A 27,506-nucleotide genomic window follows, 5' to 3' on the forward strand; every position below is an offset into this window, starting at 1 on the left:
CCCCCCCCCTGTCTTGCTCACATATTACCTCTCACAACATACGGTAGCCATTCTGCCAAAGGCTTAATGAAAGTCATTCAGACAATAGAGAGATGGATATTTTAAGTTCAGTAGGTGACAAAATTAATTCGAAAACTCAGACATACCGAGTTTGGCAGAAAAAGCGACTATTGACGCACAGAAAACATAGAATCTTTAAACCAGCAGCAGATCAAAACAGTTCCATTAGGGAAGTTCAGAAGTTTCCTTTTTCCAGTGATCACCAAGAGATCGTGCTACAGTGTTACACAATCTGTGACTCCACCCCCTGTTTGTGTGTGGACGACATTCTACTACATAGCAGGCTCCCCTATATTCTATGCTGGCTTTCACAGACGATCAATATCATGCAACAATCCCGCACCCATTTTACTCACGTACACTTCTCTCAACCCTGGAGTTCATCAGCCACTCTGGGTATTTTTTTAGCCGATTCATTTTCTGCTGGACCATAATGATTGAATTATTTTATAGTTACCCTAGTAAAGGTTTTTAAATTTCTGATAACAGTTTTTCCTGAGCCAAACAAGCTCGGCGGCTTAAGTATAGTTCCTCTTCACGGTACGGTAATGATGTTTAGTCACAGTCTAGAATTGTCATGCAGGTAAAATAACTATAGTTTATTGCATTGTTCGATTATATAATGCTCTGCAATTTCGTTACAAGTATTCTGGAAAAAATGCAACTTGATAATTGTGATGATAGTTGAATTCAAAATTTAATGTTATTTTGTAACAGATTTCCAACTAAAATAATGAGTTCCCAGTGACCCTTGCTGGGGAAACATATCCAAGAACCAAATGGGCTCCATAAAAGCCATGAGAAATTTTGATATCTGATCTTGCTGTTGCCAACTTCTTATTTGGTATATATAAATATTATGTTTTATCCAAGAATCTGATATGACATATTTTTGTGCCATCACTCATGCACAATTTCGTAGTTTGCATCGTTTTAACATTTTATGGTTACCTGGTAACACTTATGGTTGTCACATGGTAGTTCCTTTATGGTTCTCAATAAGACCACGCTTGTGGCGGCCCTCCTTTTTTATATAATAACAAAATGCAAAATTTTGCCTAACCATAAAGGCTACTGAAGCAGATTTTATTGGTTGCAAATTAGCACAGATAGCACAGATAAAAAAGAGCATTAAGTGGTCCGTACCCAGATAGCGCAGGTTTAAATCGATTAAATTTAAATTTCGTAAAGTAAATTGTAGTCAATAAAATCGATCAAAGAATGCGCTTTTAGACAATTTTATGTATTAAAATCGATCAAAATTGATTTCTTGGCTGCCGAAAAAATCTATAAAAAACCAGTAAAATCGATTAATTGATTTGCTCAAAATCCACTAAATACATTAAAATCCATTTTTAACAAAAACATGCATGCTGATTTGTAAATTAAAAGAGTCAAAATGAATCGCGGTAAATAATGTTTCATTGAAGATACAAATGGAATTTGAAATTACATTAAAATATATCAAATTTAAAGTTTTCAACTACTGATTTTAACTTCAGTTCAGTTGTAGTCCGCATGCTAATTGTTCAACCTCTGATCTCTCGACTGAATATCAGATGCACCATAAGAATTCCAACTAAAATGGCTAAAAATTAAGACCTGTCGATAATGTATTTTCTAGCGGAATATTAATTTTTTTGAAAATTATTAGAAAAATGGTACGAAGAGGTTCCATAAGCCTTTAACTGATTATCACAGATAAAGATATTCAAAGAGGACCGTCCAGCTGAAACACTAAAGAAATATGAAAATTCAAAATTTTTTGAAAAAAATAAATTGCAAAAGAATTCAAACTTCTTACCTTTTTGAGAACATTGAAGATTGAATAAAAATTTATTGCTCAGAACCGTTATTCATCATAGCAACGTTTCACTCAGAAGAAAAAGGAAAAATTTGCAGCGGTTAAAAATCCGATTCCTTGAACCAGAAGTTTTAGAACAGAAGTTCGTAAATTGAAGAAAACTCAAGAAAAAGAAAAAAACTAAAATAAAATTTCAATAAAATGACCCGAATCAGAACAATTTTGCAGCTAATTTTGTCAAGTTTTTAAAATTTCAAAGTTCAAAAATTTTTGCTTTTCTCCAAAAAATAAGAAATTATTGACAGAAATTTTTAACAGTTGAATAATTTAGGGCACTTCAAGTAACCCCAAAGCAGATTGTTTTTTGAATAACATGATTTTGTTTGCTGTGTAATAGCTAAAAAGTAAATTACTTTCAAATTTCTCGTTCTCAAAATGATAACGTATTGTAAATTCTCATTATTGCTAATTTAAACATTTTTTTGCACTTTAATTTCTAATTTTTCTAGCGCTGTTTGCAGATTTTGCAAATTTTTCAGAACCCTGCAGAACCCTGCATGAAATTTGCTGCATTTTATAATAGAAAAGTAACAATCGATTTTATTTTAAAATATGCAAACAACTCAATGAAATTGCTATAAAAAGGATTTAAACCCCCGCAGTGAAAGCACGGGGGAGTTTGCCTTAACTCAGTTGAGGTAAATTGTCCTTCAATTTTCAAAGTTTGTTAATAAACTAACAATTTTTATTGTCATGTGTAGGTTGGGGCTTTTACATATCATGGAGGGTCTGAATATCATAGAGAGAATGAGACTACATATTCCGACGCCAACCGAACAGCAGAGTAAGTGTTACAAATTCCAAGTTACATATTCCAGTTAGTGTTTGTGACTGGAAAGATTAAAATGGAACTTTGTATGTGATGTCGCCAGAGTTTCCGTCAAATTTCAGAGACCCTCAAATTATTAGACAATGATTATTGTCAGGCTGTAAAACATCATTGAAAATCTAAAACCCACCGCTCATATCAGAGTATATGTACATTATATAGTATGAAATTCTGAATCAAGAACATCAAAAGTATTTATTATATTGGAATAATCATTAGTATCTCAGCCAGAAGTAGTAGTTTTTGCAACCAACATAGAAGCATGACGAGGTTCAAGAAAGGCCTGCAGAAAACGTGTTTGATGTGCTAAACTTTATGCGGTCGAGAAAACTGAGCACAACAATGCACCTGAGTGTATTAATCAAGAAGACGTTTCCTTTTATTTATCTCCTTAGTTATAAACTGGTATATATTTGTTATAAACTGACGCCCGGTAACCTATGTCTCTTAATCATGTATAGTCCAATCGATATATATTTTCAACCCAAAATGTTCCCTTAATCTGCTTTTATTACCTTTTATTGAAATTTTTTATTGCCTCCTCATTTGATAGAAGCAGTGAAGAAGAAACAGCTGTCAAGTTTAAAATATAAAGGACATTCGAGTCCTATCGAATAGGTTATTCGTGTTGCCCTCAAGGCAGTCGTGGAAGCACAATTCGTGCGATGTAATGATAACCACGACAAGTGGAATGCTCTTATTCTCTCGGAATCTGCCACAAAGGTAGGTTTGGCAAAGCGAGCCTTGTAGCTGGTTGAAATTGTGTTGAAAGCGGAAGTGGGCCTGCATTAGTGAGATCGTGTCAGCAATCAGCGCCAATCGTTACGCTTGTGTCGATAAACTACTGTAGCCTTGCGAGGTTCCTGAAAAACAGAAAAAGGTAAAATTGATGAGGCAGGCAAAACTTTTGAGTTACTAAAGATAGCCAGCCCATTGTCCATCCGTACCTAAGGCTCAGTGACAATCAGTTTTGATGCAGTACAATTTCAGAGGAGTTTAAACTTTCAGTACTGATTCAGAAGGATTTAATTACCAACTTTTAATAACGATTTCTGAATTTCTCTGCATCAGAAAAAACTCAGAAAAAATATTCTCAGTCAGAAGATAATTCAGAATGAATCACTGGATTAGCTCTGAATCAGACAAATTCAGAACAAAGTGTGACCTGAATTAGACTCGGATTCATTACAGAATTTGCCTTGGAGTTAGGTACGGGTAACCAGTTCAAGTCTTGATTTGTTCAATACGAGAGCTTATCTCGGCTATATACAGGCCCGGCGAGTCGCTCCATGCTGAGAGGAGTTTCAGAGGCTTATAGTATGATCATCCAATGCCAATGTAATTGGTGACAATTGTAGGGTTGCAACATTTTCAAAATATTATGTAAGAAATGCCTCGCTGATTTTTCCAGAAATTCAGCGCATAAACCTTAAATAAAAATGCTCTGAACTGATGTGAAATACGCTAAAGCAAGGAATGTGCTGAAAAACGCTGAATTTTTAAAGAAAAATAATAAGATGCCGAACCATCACTTAATCCACTTTGCCATTGTTTCCCGAATTTTCGCTCCTTTAGTTTGGTTTTATATTAGGAAGTTGATATTTCAAATTAGATCAATTTAGCAAGATATGCACTGAAATTGTGTTAAAAATGCATTAAACCCCTGATTCTAGAATTTTTATCGTGTAAGGTCTGATAAGAAGCTGATCAAAAATCTTTATTGTGTAAGATCTTATCTGGTCTTACACGATAAAAATTTTGCCATACGTGAATTTTAACCATGTCAGATCTGATAAGATACTTATATTATCTTATAAGATAATCATTCAATTTTGCTGAATTGTTATCTTACAAGATCTAATAAATATCCTATCAGATCTTACGCGATAAATGTTCACGTAGGGCTGAATTTTAATCGTGTAAGATCTGCTAAGACATGTTTTAATGATATCAATATAACCGTATAACGTAGTCAAGTTCCTATGAAAGTAAAACAATAATCGGTCAACTAACCAATTTTGAACACTAAAAAGTTTGTTGATTCTACTTTGACGGCAGTATTATTCTGAGTCTTAACTAGATACTAAGGCTAACTTAACAGTCCAAGATTTTATTGGTTTTTGAAGAAAACTTTACATTCTAATTTGATAATTAGTGCCTCAGAAAAAGCCCCTAACACTCGGGTAACCTTTTTAACATTATCTTATAAGTCTCAAAAGACAAAATAAGATAAATTTCTCTTTGCTGATCTGACACTTAAGTGTTGCATGCTACAGCTTTTTGGCTACTGCTTGAAAGCAACCCTGAATGGTTGCAAGATCTTCAATATGAAGAACATGCACACACTTTTTTATCGTATAAGAATTTTTATCGAATAAGGTCTGATGAAAATCTTATCAAAAAGATCAGCCATTGCTTTCCAAATTTTTATCTTACAAGATCCCTATAAGATTCTTATAAGATCTTACACGATCAACATTTTGTTCTGACAGAATTTTTGTCTTGTAAGATCTTATAAGGCGCGAATTTTTATCTTGCAAGATCTGACAAAAGTGAACTTTTATCGTGTAAGATCTTATTAGACCTGATGAAGTCTTTTATATCGTGTGATAAAATGTCTTACAAAGTCTTAGTTAGGCGACGCATAATCTTATAAGTACTTATAAGACAATTTTGCAAGAAAATTGTAAGATCCTACACGGGAAAAATTCTCAAATGTCTGGTGAAAACTCAGCAATTTTAATACATAATATCAGCAAATTTTTTACAAAACGTGAATCCTTAATAAAAGATCAACTTAAACGGTACGAAATTCAAGAATCTGTGCTAAAAAACGTTAAAATCTACATAATTTACCTATAAAAATTGCGCTGAAAAATGAATGCATTTCTTATAAAGTTTCAGTGAATTTCAGATTATCTTCATGAAAAAATTTTGCGCTAAACTATTTCAATTGTATGCGCTTTTCAGCACGTTTCAGAGCTTTTCAGATCATTCAGCTCAATTCTTCGATCTTATTAGCATATTTGACGCTTTTGGTACAAAATCTTGCGCCGACATATCGAACTGCGTACATACAAAAAACGAATATTTATCGACTGGTTACCAATAGGGTAACACGGACGTGTGATTCTGCTTTCCTGTTGCACATGTTCTAATAATTACGATCGATGGTTTCTTCTCTTTCCTTACTGCGTTTGTAGCCCGGGCTTACCACCCAGAGTATTTCAGTACTGAACCTGAGTATCTCCATATTATATTGTAAAACCAGTACTGAAACAGCTCATTTACATTAAAAGTTGGTCATCATGCCCAGAAAAAAAACAGAACAGCTATTCAGACTGTTCAGAATAATTTCAGTGTAAAATTAGTAGTGTAAAAATTTCAAAAATGTTGAAACATGCTGAGCATGTCAGAAAAGCATGCAAAATGCATGCATTTTGCTGTAACAACACGTTACCAGTTAAAACAGCTACATACATACTACATACTGTGTGCATACTGCTACTTTCACTGATACTGGATATTTCGGGGTCCGTCTGGGGGTGCATTCGTGGTGCGTTCGGGGTGCGTTCGGGGAGCGTTCGGGTTGCCTTCGCATAATTGTATAACCAGAGCAGTATATCCTCGACCTTCTGGGTCACTTAACAGGTGTACTCACGATGTCTCGGGTCACTTTACAGGTGTATTCACGATGTCCCGGGTCACTTTAGGTGTGCATTCGTGATGTCCTAGGTTATTTTACAGGTGTATTCACCATATCCAGGGTCACCTTACAGGTGTATTCACGATATCCCGGGTCACGTTACAGGTGTATTCACGATGTCCCGGGTCACTTAACAGGTGTACTCACGATGTCTCGGGTCACTTTACAGGTGTATTCACGATGTCCCGGGTCACTTTAGGTGTGCATTCATGATGTCCTAGGTTATTTTACAGGTGTATTCACCATATCCAGGGTCACCTTACAGGTGTATTCACGATATCCCGGGTCACGTTACAGGTGTATTCACGATGTCCCGGGTCACTTTAGGTGTGCATTCATGATGTCCTAGGTTATTTTACAGGTGTATTCACCATATCCAGGGTCACCTTACAGGTGTATTCACGATATCCCGGGTCACGTTACAGGTGTATTCACGATGTCCCGGGTCACTTTACAGGTGTATTCACGATATCCCGGGTCACTTTACAGGTGTATTCACGATGTCTCGGGTCAGTCACTTAACAGCTGTATTTACGATGTCCCGGGTCACTTAGAAGGTGTATTCAAGAGTGGGAGGATGGTGGGGGTGAATTAATTGTAGTGGTTGGCGGTGGGGGGGGGGGGGGTGAATTAATTGTAGTATTCTAGAAATTGCGCTCCATTTCAATTTTTGCTTTGGTTCCCTTTCAATGTTTTCGCTCTCTGATTGTCATTGTTTCCACTTATCCTTTGTCATCTTTTAAGTCATTTAAGATTTTTAACCAGTCATCATCCTTATAACAGCGCCTAACAATTTTCATCATTTCCTCGTAATTTGTTGCTAATTCTAAATTTTTGTTGTTTGAATCTCGTCTGGTCACACTCTCTGATCAAGGGCTTTCAAAACTTCTTTACATCTGTTCAGCTTCTTTGAGTGGTCAACGCCAGATATGGTATCTCTATTTTCCTTCATTGGTCATTCTAGATCGATTCATTTCAGTTTTTCGGTGTAGCTTTTTAAATACAATTTTAATACGGTAGACAGAAGTATGGTCTATTTTAAAAGCAATTCGTCTTGCGAATATAAAATTCCAAATTGAAAATGATTCAGCACCGTGTAATCTAAAAATTACATTTTAAACCAGTACATTATTGAACCAACCTACAGCCAATTTGTCATTGAGAAATGCAATTTTATCTTATTGTGATGAGCCTTTAGCGAGGTGTTGCATTCAATAAACTGTTATTAGCAGAAACAGCTCTGTTAATGTAAGCAAATTGCACCATTGAAACATTCAAAAGATTTGAGAATAAGCGGACGCAAGCCAAATTAGCAAAACTAGCGAAACTCAACAACATCATCGATAAACTAGAACAAATCTGACGGTGTACAACTTCAGCCAGAAGAAAATTCAAAGAAAGTGTCGATGACGCAACGGTTATCACTGAAAATGGACAATCGATATGAAACAGTCGATTGCACTTCAGATGGGGGTTGAAAAGTAAAATATCAATTTAAATTGAGATGCTTTGTAGCGACAGACCAAGGGCAATTTGTGATGACAAATGTCTGTCAGTATGGGATTGGACGGAGGAAAACCTTAATTGGATATTCTTCACAATGGAATCAGTGACTGGACACGGAAGGCTTTGGGAAACGTGTCCTTAGGAAACTATACACTATTTTAAATACCTCGCGGAAAGCTTGAAAACCTAAAGTTGTGACGAAAACAATCAGAAACATATTCAGCACAAACATGCATGATAATGACACATAAAGAGAGCTTTTGAGAGACAGTGTTGAAACTCAGAACGCGCACTAAGAACTGCGATAAATGTCGAAAGTGTCAACTCAACCGACAAGAAATTTGTCAAATAATTTTAACCAGCATAAAAGCCGTGAAAATCAATTCTCTAGTCACGAGAAAGTGTCGTACAGAAATCGTTTACTGTAGTCGGAATGATTTGCGGACCGAAATTAGGATATCAGTTGCTTCAAAATTGTTATATAACTCGCGGAGCGAAATCACTATTAAATTTGTGCTTTGAATATCCGTCTTACTGAGTTTCACTTTAGAGTGCTACTAGCGTTGCTAAGTTAGATTTATTTTGTAAACTAGTATTTCGCTTAGCGAAATGAGGCTTATTCTAATACTGTGAACTTGCCTGATTCGCGGGGCGAAATTCGGACTGAAAGAAAGGCAACTAAATTTGAATTCAGATTCGAGAAGAATGATTAAATTAAAACTATCAAATTGTGATCAGCAATTTGATCATAACTAAAACTGAAAAGTTGCGGCAAACAGAATTACTAGACAATATGAACAGACAATTATTTCACGAAAATATATAAACAAATTAACAAGCATGAGTGATGAAGATTTGATCTTCAGACAGGATTTGAACAAATTAGAACAAAAATAATGACAATGAACTAAATCAAGAATAAGTAAAATTAAAAGGATTTTGCACTACAAGATCAATGGCCCAGTGAATAATGATGAATACTATGTCAATTTTTCCCCCAGACAAAAATAAAAGAACGAAGTAGTTTATCAGGAAATTAATGAAATATGTGCTGGTTACTATAAATAATACTATAATGTTCATGAGAGTTTGATCAGAGTCGCTTTCATAGATCCGTTCCGCCTCGCCAACTGTCATTGATGTTTCTGGTCCTTCATAATTTGGAGAGACGTAGTATTGGGTCGGATATATTTGTACCGGCGAACAGGGGGCTACTGTATAATCGGACTCCACATTTTGAGTTTTGGCAGCTATTTTTTGAATCGTAGAGACAATTGATTTATTTTGTATTTGCTTTTGCTTAAATAATTGTCGACGTTTTTGACGTGAAGGATCCGAAATTGATGACGCGGTTGGCGGACATGTTTGTGTGGACGCTAAGTTTTCATCTGATTCGGTAATCGACGGGGAGGGTCGTTTTCTCCTCTGAGTCGGCTGTAAAGCTTTAGTAGCTTTAGTTGCTGCTTTTCTCTTGGGTCGCGTTGGTAGCTCCGCGATCACAATAGACGTATGAGGTAATTACATTGGCTGTGCAAAATCGAGTACGCTCTCTGTTGGTGGCTGTGGCGGTGCGGGTACCAGGTCTTTCTTCGCCTTTACTGGAATTCGTAATCGCAACGCTCTTGTCATATCTGAGTGAGTTGACCAGACTGCGCTCATGACATCGGCGATTTTCTTATGCTTCATTTTTTATTGCCCTCCAACTTGCGTCTCGCCTCTCTTGCATGCTGGTTTATTAGGTCCTCTGTGATCTTTCTTGACAGTATTTTTGGTCTTCTGTTTGCATAAATTTGCTTCGGTTTGTCTCTCTGCTTTCATTCCGAATTTAGTGAAAACAGAGTTTCTAGTTGTAACTTTACGTTTCTCCGGTTCCTTTATTACTGATTTGTATGCGTCTGTTTTGATTACCGATGATCCAGTCGCCAGAACCTCATAGAAACCGTCTAGTTTTTAATTTGATCTTTTGATTTTGGGTATTTTCTTCGCTAATTTTAATGTAAGCGAGGCCTCCGTTCTTGGTACTGCCAGACCAACATCGGGACGCGAGATTACACGAGATTCCTTTTCAGGATCTGCATTGCTCCTTCGAACTGCATCTTTGCTTAACCTGTCTCTGTTTATTTCTAGCTCGATGTCACTTCTTGCTTCTGTGTCCCAATGTTCTTCCGAACTCAGCTCTTCCCAACAGACTGTCTCCATGTGTAAATATTTATTCAAAAATGGTTTATATGTGAGACTACTTGGATCAGATTCGGTTGCAATATAACTTTGTGGAGTGTTCGCTTTTCTGTCAATGTGTGCTTCAAATTGTGAAGTATTAATAGTCTTTTGGTGACATATACGCAGTTGGTAAATTATAGAGTTTATCGATGCTTTCAAATCAAAGTGATTTCGCGCCGCCGTTTTAATACAAGCTAAGCGATTCTTGATTGTTTGAATCAGCCTTTCAAATAGTCCATTTGCTCTGTGGTCGTGTGTTGGAGCTTCAATTAGTGGTATAATATTTTGATTACAAAATGCTTTAATTTGTTGACCATTTTGGCACAGCGCTTGATCTAATCTAATTGAACGAGGTATTACGTGTAGCAAAACGTATTTTTGAATGAATTTCAAAATATTATCTGCATTTGCTCGATCAAATACCTCCGCTGTTGGAAATTTAGAAAATCGATCTATACATGCAAGAAAGTAAAATTCTTGATTTTTTTTATTATAGATTGGTCCACCAAAATCAATTTGAATTTCTTCATTGGGTACTTTGCTCAATTTTAGTGGTGCCCATTTTCTAGCAGGAACAATAGACTTTAAATTTTTACCAATTTTGATGCAAGGGTTACATTTTGCCGTTTTTGTGATGATGTCACGATGCATGTACGGACACCATGCATGTGTTGCCATGTCTGTCATCCACCAACTCCCTGGAAGTTTTGCATGTATCGCTTCCACATAAGCGTCTTTATTTGAGTTGGGGATGGCGATGTGATCGTCTATACACACGCATTCGTTTTTGACATGTAGGTCCTTCCAAAAACTATGAAAGTAAGGGCTTTTTTGTCGGCATCTATCCTCTTTTTATGTGACAACACAATCCCTGATCTCCTTGAGGATCGCATCCTTTGATGTGAGGCTCGTCATTAAGGTACTTGAAAATATTTTTGACAATGCAAAATTAAAGGTGTCCGTATATAAGTCTGTGTCTGTCCGTATCTGTGGTCGGCGAATTAACTGTTGTTTTGTCCATGTTTGGGGCCGATGGTGTTGCTGGCACTGAGGGAGCTGTGAATGGGCCTGCTTCATCTGCAAACCTTACTTTCGATGATGTTGAATGTTTCATTTGCATGAGGGTTTCGTCGACTGAGTTTGACATCATTAACACGTTTTGAAATCTGTTGGAGAGTCGTTGGAAATTTTTTAGATTTTTTTGATTGATTTGTGAATTGATTTAAGGCAAAAAGCGAGTGCATAATGTTTGATGTCTCAATTCGGGTATTAAAATTTGAGTTATTTGGTGCTAATTTGCTAATTGTATTATCATTTTCCGTAATCGCAGAATATTCTCGATTTCGCGGTGCAAATTCACTACATAATTTGTTATTGGAATGCGGAGAATTTGAGGCTTGTTTATAAGTGGATTTTGCGCCGCAAAATCAGTGTACTTCTATGCATTTAATAAAAATCGCGTGAGATATAGTCAACAAGTCCCATTTTTTATCCGGGCAGATCTATTGTAAAGTCGAAAGGTAAAAGTCTATCAACCCAGCGTGCTGGTCGACTATTATAAGATTTGTTAGCTCTTTTTCCTCTCATTTTTGAAAGCAAAATTCTTTGATCGGTGAATGGCTTACCATAGAGGTAATACTTGAAGTGTTCGATAGACCAAACAACACCCAATAATTCAAGCTCATTAATAGTATAAGAGATCTTCTACAGAATTTAAAAATCGTGATGCAAAAGCTACGGTGTGCCAACCGTTTGGAGTTCTTTACTCTAATGCACAACCCAAACCTTTACGAGAGGCATCGCATTTTATACGTGTTTCTAGATCGGGGTTAAAATGCTTGTTTTCCGTTGTTTCGGCAATCTTCGTTTTTATCAGCTTGAATTGTTCTTCATATTCATCTGTCCAGATAAATTTTGTACTTTTCTTAAGGAGAGGTCTAAGTGGAAAACACAATTCCGATAGATAAGGAATAAATTTTCCCAGATGATGTACTGATCCCGTAAAGGATCGTATTTTTTTGAGATTTGAGGATGGTGAATTTTTTCGTCTGCATCAGTTTTATTAGATAATGGTGTTATGCCAGTTTGAGTGATATTGTGACCGAGTTATTCGATTTTATCTTTTGCAAAATGGCATTTTGCGAGATTGAATCGAAGATTTTCTTGATCTAATTTTATTAAGCATTTTCGTACCAGATCGAGATGTTGTTCAAATCTGCCTCTATTTAATATTAGTATGTCATTCAGAAAACAGAATGTATTGGTTAGGCCGGCGAGTGTACAATCGATTGCTTTTTGAAATTCTGAAGTCATATCCGTTAGTACGTAAAATCCCGTTTTGAAGCAATAAGTGCCAGTCATCTCTCCGCTTACAAGAATAAAGTTACAATGGCGGGCCGCATCGCTATGTAAATTTAATTGGCTATAAGCGTACTGCAAATCAAGTGTCGCAAAATAAGCCGTTTCTTGCGTTGCGGTTGACAGTATTTGTGAAATTGTTTGAATTAGCGAATCTATATTTGGCATCTGGTACTTGTTTTTGTGAATAGCTTTATTCATTATTTTGGAGTCTAAGGCTATTTTGATTGATTGGTCTTTTTTGATTGTTATAACTATTGGTGATAAGAAAAACTGGTCAGAACAGTTTGTTAATATTTCTATATGTCCTTCATTTAACAATTTTTTGAGTTCTATCATTACTTTTGGCTGAAGATGGATCGGTACTTTTCTCCCTTTTTGGTGTGTGACACGATAGTTTCTGTGAAATTTTGAATTGACCGTATGATGTTTCGATTTTTCATTTGTTGGAATTTGTTCCCGAAGTTCTTTTGCCAAAGATTTTTTTATTGCACCAAAGGAGTTTCGATGTTGTTTATCTCTATGTTTGGACAAGGCTTTTGTGAAATAGTTGTTCCCAACTGATCAAAGAGATCACGCCCGAGAATGAGTCTAAAATCGTCCGCAACTACCGTGATTTCTGCTTTTGAATTTTACAATCATTACATCGAACTGATGTTTTTATGGTTCCAAGTGTTTCAACTATATATTTAGAACACGATTTTAGTTTGAGTGCTTTTTTCTCCGACCATTGTGCTTGCATGCAATTGCACATCATTTCCTTAGCAAGTGACATTTTAATAGTGCAACCACTACCAGAATCGAGGAGCAAATGGCAATCCGTATTTCCATTTTTTTGTCATGTTTTGCGGAGCAATTGGTGGTGTATTAATACTTTCTACCATCGCAACGTAAATATCGTCTGAAGAATCGTAATCAGATTTAAATTGTTCATTATAGTTTATATAATTAACATTTTTTCATTCTCGATTGTGTATTTTGCTCTGTAGTTTTAGAAGTTTCTACATTATTGATGCGATTATCTTGACGAGAGTTTCGTGTTTTATTTAATTTTTTGCGGCATACCTTTGCAAAATGATTGAGTAGACCACAATGATTGCTTTTCTTACCCAAAGCAGGGCAAACCTGACGATAGGTTGTAGTCCAAGTTTGACTACAACCTCTACACTGGCCAATTGCTGCTCGACTGACTGTAACTCTGCCTGATTGATTTCCGCGTGTATTCGCGCTACAAAAACTATTGAAGGATTGTATCGCGTTAATTGCACTGCTAGTTGCGTTGTTAGTGTTGTTTGATGAGATCCGTTGTTGATTTTGATGACCCATCTCCACATTGACAGCTATACTGAGGGCTCTTTCTGGGTCTCCTTTGTCACGGAGGAGTTCACGCTAAACATCGTTTTCCAACATATTTGTGATGAAGATGTCTCTGATTATTACCTCTTCTCGATTTTCGAAATCACAATTTTCCGCTAATTCTTTCAAAATGCTGTAAAATTGTTCTTCAGTTTCACCCTTTCTCTGTTTTCTTGAGAAGAAGACATAGCGATCAAAAGTGATATTTCTGGGTCGTAAGAAAGCTATCTCCATCATCTCACAAAGTTTGAGGGTAGTGAGATCGTAGATGTTATCATGCGGAAATTTTTGTGTTAGGAGACTTCTTCCTTCCGTTCCAATACTGAGATACATGAGTGAAACACTCTTTTGGTCGCATAGAGGCCATGGTCTTTCACCATACAAAACGTTTTCCTCCGTAATTTTGTTGGCATTTCATTTCCCATTGGAGCCTCGATTGATTATTCCGGATTTGTCGGTCTCTTTCCGTTTCTTTTGCTGCATCTTCGGTGGCCAATTCATATTTCGGCTCGACCGGTAGTCGTACATTTGTTGGCTTTGGTTGGAGGAGCGTGTTCAGCGTGATATTCTCTCTTGCAAGGATTGCTAGTTTTACTTGAATGCGGCACTTCTCCCAACGTATTGGAGGATCTGATGTAGGGCGTTACCAAAATGGCTCTATAGAAAGCGGGGTCTTCCGGGATTCGTGAGCTGACTGCGCCATGTCGCACAGAAATCGTTTACTGTAGTCGGAATGATTTGCGGAGCAAAATTAGGATATTCACTACTAAATTTGTGCTTCGAATATCCGCCCTACTGAGTTTCACTTTAGAGTGCTACTAGCGTCGCTAAGTTAGCTTTAACTTGTAAACTAGTATTTCGCTTAGCGAAATGAGGCTTATTCTAATACTGTGAATTTGCGTGATTCGCGGGGCGAATTTCGGATTGAAAGAAAGTCAATCAAATTTGAATTCAGATTCGAGAAGAATGATTAAACTAAAACTATCAAATTGTGATCAACAATTTGATCATAACTAAAATTGAAAAGTTGCGGCAAACAGAATTACTAGACAAGATGAACAGACAATTATTTCACGAAAATATATAAACAAATTAACAAGCATGAATGATGAAGATTTGATCTTCAGACAGGATTTGAACAAATTAGAACTAAAATAATGAAAATGAACAAAAGCAAGAATAAGTAAAATTAAAAGGATTTTGCACTACAAGATCAATGGCCCAGTGAATACAGATGAATACTATATCAGAGAAAGGGACAAGAAAAATCAGCCATTCAGACAAAGCGACAACCCCAGAGCAAACAACCAATGCAGAAATAGTGGAAGAATTTGATCAACAAACCACAGACAAACATTCTATGCAACTCTTAAGAAATGCAGCCAGTGCGGCCTATTGAAACACTTCGTAAATGTATGTCGTAGAAAACTAAATCAACAAGTGTAAAGAATTTCGTCTAATAGATTATTCTGGAATGAATCAATTATAAATAACTTAAACAACTTCAAAGAGCACTATTTTTCGAATTATAGTTATTTGACATCAACAAAAAAATGTGTTGCAAGGATTTCCAACCAGTCAGATAACCGTATGACACCACAAATTACGTAAGAAATTGGTGGACAATCAAAATACCAACTGCTGTTAATTTCGAGAGCTGAGTGGTCTGAAAGAAACTTAAACGAATTAAGAACGTTTTCAACCGAAACCGACGTACGTGGAAAAAAAAACAAATAGCCATGAAAAACGATGATTCGAAGTAAATCGTCTAATTTTTTGGTTGTACGCGGTTACGCGGTGGACTGCTATCTATTTTTGAAGAAACTTGTTCAAAATTTTTAGCAAGTTTATTTAGCAGCAACCACTATCAACGAAAACCATCAATTGCGCCGCAAATTGATGTCCAAATAAAGAAGAAACAGAAGGCAAAAATCAGATTTTAATTTTGTAAATTAGAAAATCAAAAAAAATCTTTTTAGCATGATTAACATTGCACATCGCCAAAAAGGACGCAATTTTCTGATACTTTTCTGTCATTTTGAAAAACTCTCAGCCCGTACAGACAGAAATTTTGTCTAGCCAATTGTAACCACAGTAAAATGATCAGTCAATCGTATAAACATGGGCTTGAAAAATACTTAATAAATTCATCCGAAGAAAACATCAATCGCATGACATGAAATTCCTCATTCAAACAACCCAGCAAAATTGAGATTTAATGCACCATAGAATATGGCATTTTTTACAGCACTGGACTTGCAATGAGCTTACAGCCAATTTAGCCCACATCCTGACATGTTCCGCATTTCGGCTTTATAAGCGGCAATGTGACTGGCGATAGCCATCTCATGAAAAGTTTTTATGGCTTACCCGATATGCCAGCCACGTTCCATAAAGTAATGGATTGCAACTTTATCGGCCTTGATAATACCTATTTTTGCCGACAAAACATAATAATAGTGAGCAATGGACAACTCGAAGAGATTAATAAATGACTAAAAAAAGAGTTTTAATAAGACTAGATGAGGACAATTTACGTGTCATTTTGCAAGTTCACCACTTTTCACAAACTGTTATCAAACCGTGAAAAATTAACCAAACGCAACACAAATGCGTAAATTACCAGCGAATTTGAATAAAATGAAATTCCTTCTCGGTTCTTTGCACCATTTGAAAAATTTCCCTCTATTTTCGAAATTTTGAATCACCTTAAACAATTTTTAAAAAGTCCATATTTATTTAAACAGATGAAAACGAACATTGAGATCTCTTGCAAAACAGAAAATATCTTCACATGAACATGAAATACTGACTTTTCTTGTTGTACCTTGTTAGATTGGGGCTCTGTATTGTGCGGTTGCGCACAATTTTCCCAATCTCGATCTTACTAACTTTAACAACAGAAAAAATTGCTCATTAAAAGCTTCAATTTAAAAGCAAGACGTTTCTTCCAGATGAAATAGGTTCAATGAAGTCACTCCAAGAACAACGCTAGCCAGACGCACAGTTTTGTCACGAATCATCTTTCTTTTATGTTCACAGTCACAGTAGGTTTAGAAACAAAAGGGTAATTGATTTGCTAGAGTCATTTTCAGACAAGAAAACGGAAGCAAATTTTTCCCATAAAAACGGTCAAAACAAGTGCAAAGTTTAGCCATATACTTCAAACTTCAAAGGCACTATCGAATATAACAATTCAACAAAGTCTTTAATTCGGCAATATGACAGTAGTGGAAAAAAAATGTAAAAACAAAAAAACTTCCCCTTTTTCGAATGTATATGATGCCGAATTCAATAATATCATCAACCCTCTAGAAGAATAACACAAATTTCAGAGATAAGTATTATGCAATTTTACATTAGTTTCTGTATTTGTTATTAAAATCATTAGCTCAATGCTAATTGAAATAGACCAGACTAGACCAAATATCATATTGCCGTCCGCATTGCATTTACAGAAGAAAAACAATACTAGTGAAAACTAAAAAAATATTGCGACCAATACTAAAATACGTTTTATGTTTTGAACATCGTTTAGGACGTTAAAATAGTCAATTGCGCATTCTTGTTCCTAAACAAAGGGGATTAAGCGTAGTGGAAAATCAGTTTTAACTGATAATTAACCCAAATTAACGAAGTTTTTATAAGGATTAGAAATCAGTTTTGTCATAGCTGAAAGCATTTGAATGAATTAATTAAATAAACCAATTAAGGAGTCAAAAGGACGCAAACAATCGAAACAGAAACGCAGTTAAGGTCCCGGACCACTCTAGCAGTGCAATTCATTGCTGATTCAGAGCAAAAACCATACTGGATTTTGTTCGGCCCATTGCTCTGTTCATGTCCCACTTTTAAATTTACAGTCTGGTTTTTGGAGGTCAATGAGTCATTAAACTGACTTGTTTCTGAGCATGAAAGTTTTCAGCCTCTGTTATCTGTCTGGGCATGACTAAGTTTATTCTTCCGTTTGCCTGTGTAACATTAATTGCCGGCTGACAATTATCTGCGCATAAAGGCGCCTATCAATATCAATTTACCCGCTTTTATTTGCCGTCTCAAGAGGCAATTAAATTTTCACTACTGCACTTGTTTGCACCTAATATAGAAACGTTCACTACTGTATTTATTTGCACTTAACAGAAACGAAACTAACGAGATCGAAATTGAATTCTGCTCATATTCATGCTCATTGACACACATGAAATGGAAACTAAATGCATCAAAATAGAATTAACTAATTGTTTTCGAAGTTCTATAAATGTTTTCGAAGTTCTATAAATGTTTTCGAACTTTTAAGTTTTTGAAATGTAACTGCTTCAAATAACGAAATGCACTTCAGAATATTCCCACTAATCACGGAGGTCGGTGCAGATCGGCGGAGGAGGTCGCTGAGTGAGGTCCGTGGCGGCGGGGTCGGTGGAGATCGTCGGAGGTCGGTGGCGGATAAACTTCAGAGTAATCTCACTATAATCACTGCAAACCCGCCAAAGAGAAAGCCGAAGTTTCCCAGTCTTCACAAACCGTTGCTCACCTTTTCCATATTGAAGATGATACAGAATAGCAAGGAAAAGGATGAAAGTCTATAATAAACACAGTAAAAACTAAAACAAAAATTCTTCAAACTATAAACAATGAAAACTGGATTTAACTTAATTTAAAGGAACAATGGAAGAATCCGACGACTCTAATTTCACCTTAAACTTCGACTTGAACTCCGACTTAAACTCCGACTTAAACTCCGACTTAATCTTCGACTCCGATTCTGATGACTCCGACTTCAACTTGTTATGCATACGTTCATGATGTCTTTTGAGATTAGATTTATAAATTGTCTTAAATTCGCACAGGAGGTTTTTTCAGTAGTTTGATACTTTTTTGATGGATTATGGCTACATGTCTGGCAGTTATGTTTTGCGCACGTGAAACGTAGTCAAAATACGCGCACTGAAAACGGTTTTCTCTTCTTTCACTGGCCACAACCTTCTCATACCTCGGCGACCGTCTTTTACGTTTATTCCTTTCACCATCGATCTTCCTCAATGTCAAAATTCCGTGGCAAGTTCTCGACTCCGTATCGCAATTGAAAACACTAGTTCTCTATCTTCCTATTCAATCACCGACTCATGCAGTTCAACGACAACTTCCATCCTTACAATAATCAAATTCAATCAACAGGTGTAAACAGTGGCAACAGGAAAACAAGTTTCAATCAGATCTGAAATACACAACATATAAAGACCATTGAGTCTACTATTCAAACACTGGAAAAGGATAAACATAAGTAGACTGATTAACACTGGGATTAACACCCTACGGGCAAAAGCCCGAAGCTTGAACTTCTTAAATATATACATTGGTGGATTCACATGTTTCAGGTGGAAACGGTGGAGGTCGTCGGAGGTCGGTGGAGGTCGGTGGCGGAATTCGTTGGCTGAGGTCGTTGGAGGTCGGTGGAGGTCGTTGTGCGAGTTAATTGTGGCGTAGTTTGATGTAGTGGTGTAGTTGTGGTGTAGTTAGTAGAAGTAGCTATAGAATAGATCGTGAGGGTATCGCCATTTTAAAATATTCATGCATGACATCGAGTTATTCGAAATTTCCAAAATTTGCTATGTACAGTCTTTCAGGTCTTTGTATGTACAGTCTGATGTGAAACATTCTGTGCACTTTTGTCCTATAATGTAAATTAGGCTGCGAAGAAGAAGGACAGACTGGGATGTTTCTTAATCGATTCTGGGCAGACTGGCAGAAGTATTTACGCTTCTATTTGTCTGGTTCAGTAATGGTTTCTATTGAAATTCAATGATGCAGCACTGAAACTCACTGTGACCAAGGTACGGGGTGCGAAACCTCAATTTTTATAGCTGAGGATCTTTTCAAGTTTTTGTCAAAAGATCTGACAGAAGGCTGAATCATAAGCTGCAAAAACATAATCGTACATAGATTACTATAAAAAACCATAGAAAACAGCGCTGTTGACCTAATTGGTGCTTACGGCCAACGAATTGGAATGCATATTAACAATTGGGCTCTGAAACTGTTGAATGGATTTGCGCTAAACATGTACAGAAATTGTTGTTGAGTTTCTCTCATACTGATTTTTTCACAACGTAATGAAAGCAACAAAAAAATCCTGTTCAATTCAAATCTATGCGAAAGTTTCCTTCTAAATTGGTTATTGTTTCTCAACCAATAGCTGTTAGGTTGCGAAAATCAAAAATGAAGGACTGTGCGGGATTGAAAAGTATTTGAACATCAAAGAAATTGTTTTAACTACAGAAAAATGTTGTTATATGAGTTTGATTCAATTTTCTGCAAATAGTACTTGTGAATAGTGTTAATGGTAATTGCAAACTGATAATTTTCACCATAATCAACAATTAGTATAGAAAGCAACATTTCTGCATTCAAAAAGCCTTCCCGGACCTAACGCCAAGTCAATTTCAGTACTGGGCAAGTCTAAATCCAAGTCTTTTGTCATTACTGATTCAGAACCATGATCATGTCACTTTTTACACTTGGCAGTCTAAATCCGAGTCTGATTTTAGACTTGGCAAGTCCAATCCAAGTCTGATTTTAGACTTGACAATTGAAAAAAACGTCTAAAATAGCCGAAAAAACGTCTAAAATAGCCGAAAAAAAAACGTCTAAAATAGCCGAAAAAACGTCTAAAATAGCCGGGGAAACGTCAAAAATAGCCGAAACCTAATTAAGACTTGGATTTAGACTTGCCTAGTACTGATGTAGACTTGGAGTTTGGTCCGGGTTAAGACTTTTTCTTTTCGATGTAAGTGACAATATCTTATTTGCTAGATACTTCACCGGTGGAGAAAGCCGTGGGAACTAGTGACTTGAGGCGTAGAAATTAATTAAGAGATTTTCAGAGATAATTATTATGCAATTTTACACTTGTTTCTGTATTTGTTATTAAAATCATTAGCTCAATGGTATTTGAAATGGACCAGACTAGACCAAATATCACATTGCCGTCCGCATTGCATTTACAGAAGAAAAACAACAATAGTGAAAACTAAAAAAAATTGCGAGCAATACTAAAATACGTTTTATGTTTTGAACATCATTTAGGACGTTAAAATAGTCAGTTGCGCATTCTTGTTCCTAAACAAAGGGGATTAAGCGTAGTGGAAAATCAGTTTTAACTGATATTTAACCCAAATTAACGAAGTTTTTATAAGGATTAGAAACCAGTTTTTGTCATAGCTGAAAGCATTTGAATAAATTAATTAAATAAACCAATTAAGGAGTCAAAAGGACGCAAACAATCGAAACAGAAACGCAGTTAAAAAAACGTCTAAAATAGCCGGGGAAACTTCAAAAATAGCCGAAACATAAATAAGACTTGGATTTAGACTTGCCTAGTACTGATGTAGACTTGGAGTTTGGTCCGGGTTAAGACTTTTTCTTTTCGATGTAAGTGACAATATCTTATTTGCTAGATACTTCACCGGTGGAGAAAGCCGTGGGAACTAGTGACTTTTGGCGTAGAAATTAATTAAGAAGTAATGTCAACATTTTTCACACTAGCCCCAAGAAAAATAAACCTGGAATCGATAGCCGATATATCCAATTTTGAAGAACATTTGAACTGAAGTCCCTTACTGTGACTAATTTCCACACACGCTTGTAAATATAATCTTGAAATATTGGTCGTGAAAAATAGTGGCAAAATCGAGTAACTGTACTTAAGAAGTCCGACATTGGCCGCCTAATACTGATTGTTTTTTTTAGGTGAATGCCAAACAGGGGAATTTTCAATTTATAGTTTTTGATTTCTACTCAGAAAATTCAAGTTCATGAATGTCACAACCAGGTAAAACGTTAAAGTTTTGTTATATTTTAGAATGTGTGCCGCCACATCATCACCGCCAGACGCATCTTACAATGGAACTGTTAATTTGTGAGTTTTGTTTCATAAATTTAGTCAAGAAAGGTGGATTTTGATTTGAGATCGACCATTTAGAATAGAACATTCAGAATTTTAGATTCATTCAAAAAATGAATGAAAAAAGTTGCTGGCAGTTATGTATTAGGTGTTTAGATTCTTAAAGTGCCCTGTCTGTAATAAGGCTGGCCTCCCTAGGCTGATAAAAAACATTGCATGATTTTTGCACTACTTCCGATTTGCATTTTGTTCTGAACGTCCCAATAAATAGTGTGAATTAAAAAGACAATAAAAAACGTTGACCACATGAGGGCTTTTTACACGGGCGAACTCCCTTGTCAAAGTCTTTTTGATGATAGGTAAAAATGTAATTCAAAAACAGCTGCGGAGTTAATTGTCAATGAAGATACTTTTACCATAACTGTTTCTTCATACGGTAAGCATAGGGTGCGCTGCTAAGTTTTTAATTATCCAAGGTCGAATAAGAATTATTAGGCACAAACTTTCAAGTTTTTGTTGATAATGAACTAGAGCTGCAGGCGCATTTGTGCACATTTTGTTTTAATCTATTTCATCAAACTCTATTTTGTTGTTGTTGATATGGCAGTATTTATCTGTATTAAAATAGACCCTTTTTAAGTAGTACAGGAAAAAACAACAGAGAAAATTAGAAAAAAAGTAAAAGTAAAGATTTCTAAGTTAAATACTCTCTGGTTTCTTAAGTTTATATTGGCGTAAATTGACTTAGATCTAGTTCTTTCTTGAAACATATGTTGAGACATATTCAAAAACAGTGATATTGACAAAAAGTTTTATTATCATTCATTTTAGAATGCTTTTTTGCTCCGTTCCAACAATTTATCGCAGCTTGCATTGTACTACTATGTAATGAGATTTAAAAAATTTGAATCTACACTGACAAAAAAATTAATATACGGGATATGAGAATTGTTGCCGTAACCACCGATCAATTAAAGCCAGAGTTAACGTCTCAGACCCAAACTACCTCTGATTAGAGCGACCTGAGTCACACATGGGGGTAAAGTGCAACCCAAATTACAGGGTCTGGAAAATGCTATATTCGCACGATGGTGTCGGGACAATTTATCCAATTCCATTTTCCCAAAGCCAATCTACGAATGCCATTATACCCAACCTGCCATTTTACCCAATGCCATTTTACCCAATTTACCCTATTATTAAGATTATCAGAACGACTATTTAGCCGCATATATAAAAAATGGCCCGTGAGGCTTGATATGAAATTATCACAACCGAAAATGGGATTAGCCGACTATATAATTAAGTGCCCGTGGGATTTGTAATGAAACTATTACAATCGAACATGGGATTATATTGTACACGTAAACATTTTACAATCAGATAATCGAACAATTAAAATCGTGTAATCGGATAATTGAACGAACAGATCATAGAGCATTGGGTAAGTTGGCATTGGAAAAATGGCATTGGGTATAATGGCATTGAGTATAATTGCATTGGGTAAAATGGAAGAAATGAGTAAATTGTCATGTAACCTCGCACGACAATTTGGACAATGGTCCCAAGAAAGTCTAACCAAAGACAAACGTCTACCAAAAACATAATGCTAGAGCAAAAGCAGATCATTTAATTTTACTACAATTTTTTAACACTGTTTTTGGTGACTCATTTGTAGATTTCCATGCACTTCAAATTATTTTTTTTGAAAAAAATTTCTTCAATTGGTTATCTCGTTACCTTAAAAAGATAGACCTCAACATATTCAAATTTCAGTTGAGTACTATAAGTTGGAATGTACTGAGAAATGGATGTGATCAGATGGCACAGTCTGGAGAATGGTCTGATCAAAGAAAGCACAAAAATTTGGATTGAACAAAAAAACTCAGAAAAAGCACAGAAAAATTAGACGCACGAAGGTCTGATCAGAGGCCGCTTTGGACTGGCATTGTTTAATCAGAGATGGCTGCGGTCACTCAAAGATCGCACTTTTTCTTGGTTTGCAAGAAAATCTATTCAGAGGTCATTTCGGTCAGGCACCCTCTGATCAGAGACCATAGTCTGGACTTAGTCTGATGAGAGGTTGCTTAGGTCTGGGGCCTTAATATAGGTGATTCACAAGTTCCTCTGTTTGCTCGGGAAAAGTATTTTCTGTAATGCTGAGCCAGTTTCTTCATTTATTTGTTTTATAGGAGATTTCGTCATCCTAACATGGAGACCAACTGCATGGTGGATGCTACAGGCCTAAACTCAGGTATATTTACAGTATGATCTGCCACATGTTGTATCAGTCTTTTCGCGTTCTCATGGACAAAAAAATAAAAAGATATTTTAAAAACTTTTTGGAATTCAGAAGCCAAGGGGCCGAACCACCTTTCATATCACCATTGATTTACAAACGCTGTGTAATATCGTGGGTAGTATGATATAACCCCAAACTGAACTTTGGAGAAGGAGGAAAATTCAAAAGCAGTTATAAAAGCCGGGCAATGATGAAAGAAATTAGAAACATCGGGTAGACCCGGTATTTTTTGTTTGCCTTCAAACCTTGCTCCATCTCCAAAAATATAACTATTTCGAACTTTTTAAAGTAATTTGCACCCCCAATGTAGAGGACATTGTTTTTGCTTCAGGAGAGACGAAGTGCTTCACTGGAACTTGCATTGGGGAGTGCATGACTGACGTAAAGGGAGAGTAAGTGTGTATATTACACGCACAAATTTGCCGGGGAATCATTCGCAAAAATTTACTGCAAAAACATTTTATTGACTTTTTTTACAAAATTTTCCAATAATTCATTTAAGTTGCGCTCTTCTTTAATAAACGTCGTTACAATGCTCTAATTTGTTATCAGAATGGAGCAGAGTTGCTGTAGAACTCAAAATTTGTGCTTTGACAATGTTTCCAGTAGCAGTAACTGTTAGGGTATTGGGATCCGTTTGCTCAATTCTTTTTTTTACCGAGTCTGGCCATCAAACTCTGTTTCAATTTCAACGAAAGGACAAATTATGCCCAGAAAATATTTCTTTAAAAAGTGAAGGAAATGCAACTTTTAGCTATATAAACTTGAATGGCCTACAAAGTTATGAAGCTATATCTTTAAAAAAACTCATCTACGACCTTATCGTTGTTTCTTTCGAGACTGTAATTCTATTTGGATGTCAGCCTTGAAACTAATTAACTGTACATAAGTGATTATAGCTTACAGGAAGGTGGGTGGGCAACTGCAATAAACGTTAATGCGGTTACTCTGAACTGAACCCCAGTGATTCGAATATTTTCATCAGAAAAGCTCATATAGGATATTTTGGTCGCGCAAAATTTTTTAAGTACTTAAAAATAATAATTCACGTGGCGTAATCTTTTCTCGTAGAAGATCTGCCATAAAGATTCTTATCAGCGATTAAGGTACTTATATACAACTTGTCTCACTTGTTATCTTGGAGTATCCTATCAGATGCTTAACAGATCTTGTAAGAGAAAATTGGCAAGTAAATAAGCTTCGCTCAGTAAATTGAGGTACAGTGGGACACCAACAAAAAGATTTTAATTGGAAAGATTCATTTTCTAGCAAATTGAGTTATAATAAAAATGACCTTTAATTTTAGTTTAATCATTACTCTGGGTGACAATGCTGGAGATGCGTGGCAATTCGATTGGGTGTCACTTGAGGTTGGCAACCAGAATTGGAAAACAAACCCTAGTTTGGCACCTATCACTTGTGAGCCTGTGTGTTCTACTACGATGTGGTTTCAGCCATATTCAAGCACATACGAAGTACTAGACGCTCTTTGAATTGAACAATATCTCTGCTTCTTTTTTATTCACCTGGTGAACAAAAACATTGCTGTCACTATCCTGTGTGAACAAATTAAGGCGTTATTTCACTGTTCATGATCTGCAAAGCCGAATAAGAGATAGGAGCTGCTTTAAACTTTTTGGATATCACCATAAAAACTAACAATTAATACATTATTTGATATTGATTCTTTTACCAAGTGAGTTTCGAAAACCTATAAAAGAGGCACTAATATGTGTTGGATCTTTTATCACGTCTACTTGTTATGTTCTCTCTTCTTCTATCAGAAGTATGTGCTTCTTTCCTCGATTCCACTTGTCTTTTGGCACCTGACGACTGAATGAGACATTAAAAGTAGGCTCTATAATACGCGTACGCACATAATGTTCTGACTGCAGGTCAAACACTTTTGGGGCGAACACCGCACTTAACTTTTCGAAACAAAATAAGGATCATTTTATATCAATTTATAGTTTGTAAAAATTATTTATAACCTCGTCCTCCTCTCAGCGGTTAGTATTTAAGCTCTCTCCTTTTTGACAATCCAAAAAGTTGGATTGTATTGGAGCACTCTCTTTTTTAAGATGTTTTCACACTTTTTTTCGATCAATTTGAGCTTTTGAAACGGGATAAAGAATTAAAGCTCGGCGGGCATTAAATTGCATCAGCTGTCTTTGGTAGGTTTCCAGATGCCTAATGTAATGAAATTGCTGTAAGGCCCAAAGTCAAGGTAAAAAGGTAAGTTTTCGCTGTTTTTAAGCTTCTATTGCATCTTTTTTTCTTTTGTTTTTTTTCTGCCAAATTTCTTTAATTTTTGCAACCAAGATAATCTTAAAGGTCGTTAATATTTAATATGGTTGTTATGCCAACTTCAGCACCAGAGTCAAATCATTTTTCGCCATATTTTTCTAGTTTTTTGAAAGATTTGTCATTTTCAGCTGTTCTCAATCATATAGGGCAAAACACTTTAAATGCCTACAAATATTTTAACGGAATGTTTTCACCAACACAGAAAAATTTTCGACAATTTGGGTTTTGCTAATTATTTGATAAATAATTGCTCTCAAACGAAGTTTGTTGCAATTATATTAGTCCTATCGGTCTTTTTTTAATGCGAATTTTTGCTTGACTGACTTATCGTCTGATCTATTTGACTTTTTGTCCTCAAAAACGGGATAAACCGTAGCGCTCAGCGGGCTTTAAGTTCTCATAGAGCGTTTCAGATCAAAAGTGTCTAAGTATGCGATTCACAGAAACTGTTTTGAGGACTTATAATTATGGTGTTAAGGGCGGCTCACAGAGGAGTAGTAAGTAACCAGTACAACCTGACTCACTGTTCAGCTCTTTTTCCCCCAACTTGTTCTATCATGCGCGCGGATTGAAAGCTCCGAAATTTGTTCCCTTTATGTTAGGATTATTGCCTGAATAATTCAATGACTTCCCTTAATTTCACTTTTAAATGGACAAGTACCTTCGTTGTTTATTGGGAAGATTTGGTGACTCACAGAAAACGAGAAACAAAACAACCGTAGTATTAAAAGACAGCTTGGAACTATGATTAGGCTTTGATTTTTAGAAAAAAATAGGAAAAAAAAATTAAATTAATAAAGCAAGGTTAAGAACAAACAATAAATTATCTTTAACAAACATCTTTAAAAAAAACTAAAGATGAAACATACGGTCACCGCAAAGTTTTATAAAGCAACCTATTTAAAATTGCTTCTCCGTCAGCATCCTGGACGTACATTTATTTGTGTTTTCTGGACATCTGGATGTTTCAGGAAAAGAGGAAAAGCACGAAAAGAAAAAGAAGTCTTTGTTACCCCCTATCAGAGCTGCTTTGTCACAAGAGGTTCGCGGACGGAGCAGTCACAGGTTCTATCTCCTCGCTGTTACTTCTTGAGACTC

The 27,506-nt window shown here is 36.0% G+C and overlaps 1 protein-coding gene across 1 annotated transcript in view; it reads left to right on the plus strand.

Moving 5' to 3' along the window:
* LOC142341288 (uncharacterized) overlaps window positions 1-25,758 on the plus strand; it is a 52,076-nt gene extending 26,318 nt beyond the window's left edge. Inside the window, exons 6-11 of the mRNA XM_075392207.1 lie at window positions 257-456; window positions 2,626-2,708; window positions 21,758-21,814; window positions 23,992-24,053; window positions 24,433-24,493; window positions 25,408-25,758. Of these exons, the coding sequence (XP_075248322.1) occupies window positions 257-456; window positions 2,626-2,708; window positions 21,758-21,814; window positions 23,992-24,053; window positions 24,433-24,493; window positions 25,408-25,594 (650 nt within the window). The 3' untranslated portion in view covers window positions 25,595-25,758. The remainder of the gene's footprint in view (window positions 1-256; window positions 457-2,625; window positions 2,709-21,757; window positions 21,815-23,991; window positions 24,054-24,432; window positions 24,494-25,407) is intronic.
* The last annotated feature ends 1,748 nt before the right edge of the window (window positions 25,759-27,506 follow it).

Source organism: Convolutriloba macropyga, chromosome 6 (assembly GCF_964194025.1).
Source record: "Convolutriloba macropyga chromosome 6, txConMacr16.3, whole genome shotgun sequence".
Classification (NCBI taxonomy): Eukaryota; Metazoa; Xenacoelomorpha; order Acoela; family Convolutidae; genus Convolutriloba; species Convolutriloba macropyga.